General features: G+C 54.2%; 1 protein-coding gene across 1 annotated transcript; it reads right to left on the bottom strand.

Annotated features, from left to right (window-relative positions):
* Nucleotides 1–669: 669 nt before the first annotated feature.
* On the bottom strand, nt 670–3,631 carry LOC135305648 (olfactory receptor 14J1-like). Its single transcript, XM_064429387.1, has 2 exons — nt 2,729–3,631; nt 670–693 (listed from the first exon to the last, which is right to left on the bottom strand). Exons 1-2 carry the CDS (start codon nt 3,629–3,631, stop codon nt 670–672), a joined length of 927 nt encoding a protein of 308 aa, XP_064285457.1.
* Nucleotides 3,632–5,190: the final 1,559 nt, after the last annotated feature.

Here is a 5,190-nt window from a genome sequence, read left to right as displayed (position 1 = left end):
GCTCTGGCCCCACAGCTCTGCTCAGGCCAGGCTGCTCTGGCCACTGGCCCCACGGCCTCAGCCCCTGCCAAGGGCACAGCAGCAGCCTGCAGCTCACACAGGACTCAGCCCCAGCCATGGGGGAAGGTGCTGGGCAAGGCCAAAGGAGGCTCCCTGGCTGCCCTGCTCCCCTCTGGCTCAGGTGCTGAGAGCTCTGCAGCCCCTGCTGCCATGCCATGTGCCCAGGGCAGCTCAAGAGCCCCGGCCTTGGGGCCCTCAAGAGCTGCTCCTGCTCCAGGCCCAGGGCCCATCCCAAAGCTGGGGCAGCCACAAAGCTGTGCCCATTGCTGTTCATTGCTGCTCTGATGGGGATGGATCCTCAGCCACTTGGAGGTTGATGATGAATTTTCCTACTCCAGAGTCCTCTTCTTTCTTGAGCTCTTCTGTTCAGGAATTCAGTGAGAAAAGCTCATAAACATTTGTTCAACATGCCCAAAGAAGAAAAGCCATTTGGAATAACAGAAGTTTTCAAGTTTTCTGTAATTAATTAGACAGATATCTGAAGTGTATTCAAAGTGTATATACTGTCTTGAAAACAATGCAGAGAGAAGAGTTTGTTCTGTTTAATTTTTTTTCCTGTTTATAGATTGATATAAGCAATGTCCAGTTGATATTGACCCCCAGCACCTTCTAATGCAGACTGAATAGGTATGAAAATCAAGACCCTTCATGGCTGAGAGTCAATCAGACTGTGTCTCCTGCCCCTTCCCGACCATTTCCCTCATCCAACCCCTGGCACTCCTATGGACCAGGAATGGTGTCACCAGCAGGACCAGGAGAGCAATTCTTCCCCTGTGCTGGGCGCTGGTTGGGCAGCACCTCGGGTGCTGTGTCCAGTTCTGGGACCCCAAATTTAGCAAGAACGTGGAGGGGCTGGAGTGTGTCCAGAGAAGGGCAACAAGACTGGTGAAGGGTCTGGAGCACAAGTCCTGTGAAAAGAGGCTGAGGGAGCTGGAGTTGTTTATCCTGGAGAAGAGGAGGCCCGGGAGAGACAAGGTGGTGTGTCAGGGCATAGGTTGGACTTGATGATCTCCAAGGACTTTTCCAACCTTGCTGATTCTGGGATTCTCTGAAACCACCCTTGCAGCAGGTGCAGGATGAGCCCTGGGCCTCCTCTTCAGAAGCTCCAGCAACCCAGGCGCCTCAGCTTCTCCTCCTAGGCCCAAAGCCCATCCTGTCAGTCCTGCAGAGCCTCTGCAGCTCCTCCTCATTGCCCAGAACAGGGAGCCCCACAGGCAGACACAGCAGCCCAGATGTGCCCCCCTGGCCTGGGGTGCCTCTGGCAAGGGAGCAGCACCAGGCACTGCAGGAGCCTGCAGACAATTCCTGCAGCACTTGGAGGATGATCCTGCTGCCCAAGGGATGTTCCCATGGTGCCAAGTCAGGAACTGCAATGGGGAGTGGGGCCAGAGAGGAAAGGGCAAACAGGGATGGGCTGTTTGCAGGGCAGGGAACAGGGCGTGGCAAGAGGATGAATTTGGTACAAAAACAAAGGGGAAAAAAAAGCAAAGGTGAAGCCAAGGAAATGCTGAGGGCAGTTTGGGGGTGGCTGTCAGGCAGCCCTGGCTCCGAGTAATAGCATCTGCAGTGGAAGAGGAATCTCCCAGCTAATGGGAACAAACTTTCTGGCTGACTGCAGAGGCCAGGACAAAGCTGAGTGGTTTCCCTGGTGTCCCCCAGCCCTTGCTGGCCCCAGGGGCTGATGGCATTTGTGCTCCCTCAGGTTCATGTCCCCACAGCAGCAGCATGGGGCTGCTCCTGCCTGCTCTGTGCAATGCAAACAGGGGCTCCTGAGCCAGTGCTGCCGTGGCTGTGCCTGCAAGGATGCAGCACCTGTGTGAGCTGGGGGAGAGGCCAGGGCTGCAGAGGGGGGATGTTGTTGCCAGCTCCATGAGGATGCTCTGGGACGCTGCCCTGGGCTGTGCAGCGCACTGGGGATGGATCAGCCCCTGCTCTGCTGCTCCTTCCGGTCTCCCCCAGGGCCCTTGCAGAGCCCCAGCCATGCTGTTTGCCCCCAGCCTGCCCACGGCCAGCCTGGGGCTGCTCACCCTGGGGCTTTTCTGTGCTGAGCATTGGCCTGGCCGTGTTCTTGAGAGAGCCTGGGCAAGGAGCCTGCAGCCCCCAGGGCCTGGCCTGAGGCGTCAGCGCTGCCCCAGCAGTGCCCATGGCCTGTCCCTGCTGCAGCCCCGGCACTGCCACCCCCAGGACTGTGCCCGGCCCCGAGAGCACTCAGGCCCTGCAGCAACACCAGGGCCACCAGGGCAGCGGGGCAGGGCCACGGCAGCAGCACTGCCAACACCAAGTGCTGCTGCTGCTGCTGGGCACAGCTGCTGGGCCAGCACTGATCTGCCCCAGCTCTGCACACAGACATTGCTGTTGCAGCTCCAGAGAAGGCAGCAAAAGGGCATCCCTGAAGAAAACTCTGCTGGGAGATCCATTAGTTAATTTAAAGGCATTGAGAGCGCAACCCCTCACTGACTCAGTGTATGGACACAGGGAAGGTGGAGAGAAGGAAAATGAGAAATGGCACAAAAAATGACATTTTTTTATGGACAATATCAAATAAGTAAAACAAAGAAAAGCATCTCCACACGGAAATCAAGAAGAAGTATCAAAGATGACTTTTATTACAAGTGATTGGCAGAATTTGGCCAGCAGTTTAATGTTTCTGAAATCATCCAGTCATCAGTTTCCTCACTGCAGCCTTGAGCTCCTGGTTCCTCAGGCTGTAGATGAGGGGGTTCAGGGCTGGAGCCACCACCGCATACAGAACTGACAGGGCCAGATCCAGGGATGGGGAGGAGATCGAGGGAGGCTTCAGGTAGGCAAACACTGCAGTGCTGAGGAACAGAGAGACCACAGCCAGGTGAGGGAGGCAGGTGGAAAAGGCTTTGTGCTGTCCCTGCTCAGAGGGGATCCTGAGCACAGCCCTGAAGATCTGCACATAGGAGAAAACAATGAACACAAAACAACCAAATGCTAAACAAGCACTAAAAGCAGTTAGCCCAAGTTCCCTGAAGTAGTATTTGGAGCAGGAGAGTTTGAGGATGTGTGGGATTTCACAGAAGAACTGGCCCAGGACATTGCCATGGCACAGGGGCAGGGAAAATGTATTGGCTGTGTGCAGCAGTGAATAGAGAAAGGCACTGGCCCAGGCAGCTGCTGCCATGTGGGCACAAGCTCTGCTGCCCAGGAGGGTCCCGTAGTGCAGGGGTTTGCAGATGGACACGTAGCGGTCGTAGCACATGATGGTCAGGAGGAAATAGTCTGCTGAGATGAAGAAAAAAAAGAAGAAGAGCTGTGCAGCACATCCTGTGTAGGAGATGGTGGTGGTGTGCCAGAGGGAATTGTGCATGGCTTTGGGGACAGTGGTGCAGATGGAGCCCAGGTGGCTGAGGGCCAGGTTGAGCAGGAAGAAGAACATGGGCGTGTGCAGGTGGTGGCCGCAGGCTACGGCGCTGATGATGAGGCCGTTGGCCAGGAGGGCAGCCAGGGAGATGCCCAGCAAGAGGCAGAAGTGCAGGAGCTGCAGCTGCCGCGTGTCTGCCAATGCCAGCAGGAGGAAGTGGCTGATGGAGCTGCTGTTGGACATTTGCTGGCGCTGCACATGGGGATCTGTTCATGGAGAAAGGACAGTGAAAGGTTAGAGGAGATGCCTGTAACCAAAATCAAAGGCATTTCCCAGACACCCTCCTCTGTAACCCACACAGACACTCTTCAGTGTTTAAGAGTTCTGAGGTTTTCTTTTTAAGCTCCTCCCATGTCTCTCCTGCTATTCTTGGATATCAGAAACCCTCAGCATTTCTGTTTCCCTTTGGTAGAACACAGTTAGTTCCCCTGAGGAAAGATTATGAGTGGAGATTGCAGGGAGATGGTCTCTCACTTGACTGTGTTTGGAGTTTCTCTGGACTTTCACTTTCCTCACTTGGAGGATTTGTGCACTCCTAAGTTTTTTGTAAAGGTCACCAGGCACTGCTGAGAGCAGATGGATCCACCACAGCCCAGCTCCACATTTGTAGCCAAGGACTCACTTTGCTCATTTCACCAACCCAGCAGCATTTTCAGTGTCAGAACACCTCTGCCTTTCCCCATAAATCTTATAACTCAGACATGCTCCAGGACAGGTTTGCATCCTGGATTGAAGGTCCCAGCTTGGACTGAAATCTCAGGGAGACTCCCAAGTGTCCTTATGATGGCATTGGATGAAGGGAGATGCAGCTCCTTCCCTGGCTGCACTGACAGCATTGCCCAGAGCCTTGCACTGGGGACAGCGTCACCCTGAGCCAGCTGTGCCCCCTCCCAGAGCCCCCAGGGCCGGGCAGCTGCTCCCAGCCCTGTGCTCTGCAGAGGGAACTGGGCCCGGGGCTGCAGAGCTGCCCCACGGCTCTGCTGCAGCTCTGCCTGCACAGGAGGGGCTTCACGCCTTGGAGCCCCGGCCCTGAGGGCAGAGGCTTGGCTGGGGAACAGGAGGGAGGGGGCTTGTTCAGAGGGAAGGGCTGCACTGGAGGGGATCCTGTGGAGATCTCTAAACTCTCCCTGCCACAGCATTGCTGGGTTTTGTTTCCTCCCCTTCCCTGATCTTCTCTCTGCTTCCTGGAGATTTTCCTCTTGCAGGTGTTTCCCTGTGCCTGATCTCTCCCTGCCAGCACTCACAGACCCCAAATCTCTGTGCACTCTCCCTTGCCTGACAGAACCCTGCCTGTTTTTAGGGCACTGGCTGTGGGCAGGTTCTGTTTGCAGCTTGGAGAAAGGACAGCTCAGACTGAGCCTGATGGGTCCAGCAAAGGTGATGCTGGTGCTGTCCATGGACAGAGTGGCTGAAAGAACATTATGGATCTGTTGTGAACCTACTGATCACTAAAAGTAACAGTTTGGATGTCTCAAGCACTTGTCAAAATTCATAACTAATATTTAATTAATGATTCATAATAATTCAATAATTCCTAACTCATAATATAATTCATAATAAACCTTTAATATTGATCTCCCTTTTCTTCCATTCTCTAATAGTATGAAACTGAATGCAAAGTCTCAAGAAATTTCCTCATATTTATCAAAATCCTTCTCCTGGAAATATTCTGTGACTGATAAGAAGCCCCCAGCATGTCAGAGATTCAGGAGCATTTCATCTCCCCTGCAGCAGAAATAGTC

The sequence above is a fragment of the Passer domesticus genome, chromosome 8, assembly GCF_036417665.1.
Source record: "Passer domesticus isolate bPasDom1 chromosome 8, bPasDom1.hap1, whole genome shotgun sequence".
NCBI lineage: Eukaryota > Metazoa > Chordata > Aves > Passeriformes > Passeridae > Passer > Passer domesticus.
This window is presented reverse-complemented; position numbering and strand designations above follow the sequence as displayed.

What these genes read in the sequence shown, in the direction of transcription:
- LOC135305648 (XM_064429387.1), bottom strand. Translation starts at nt 3,631, where the DNA reads ATGTCCAACAGCAGCTCCATCAGCCACTTCCTCCTGCTGGCATTGGCA. An exon ending in TCAAGGCTGCAGTGAGGAAA is followed by an intron (nt 694 to 2,728) that starts CTGATGACTGGA and finishes GGGTCTTGATTT; the next exon opens with TCATACCTATTCAGTCTGCA.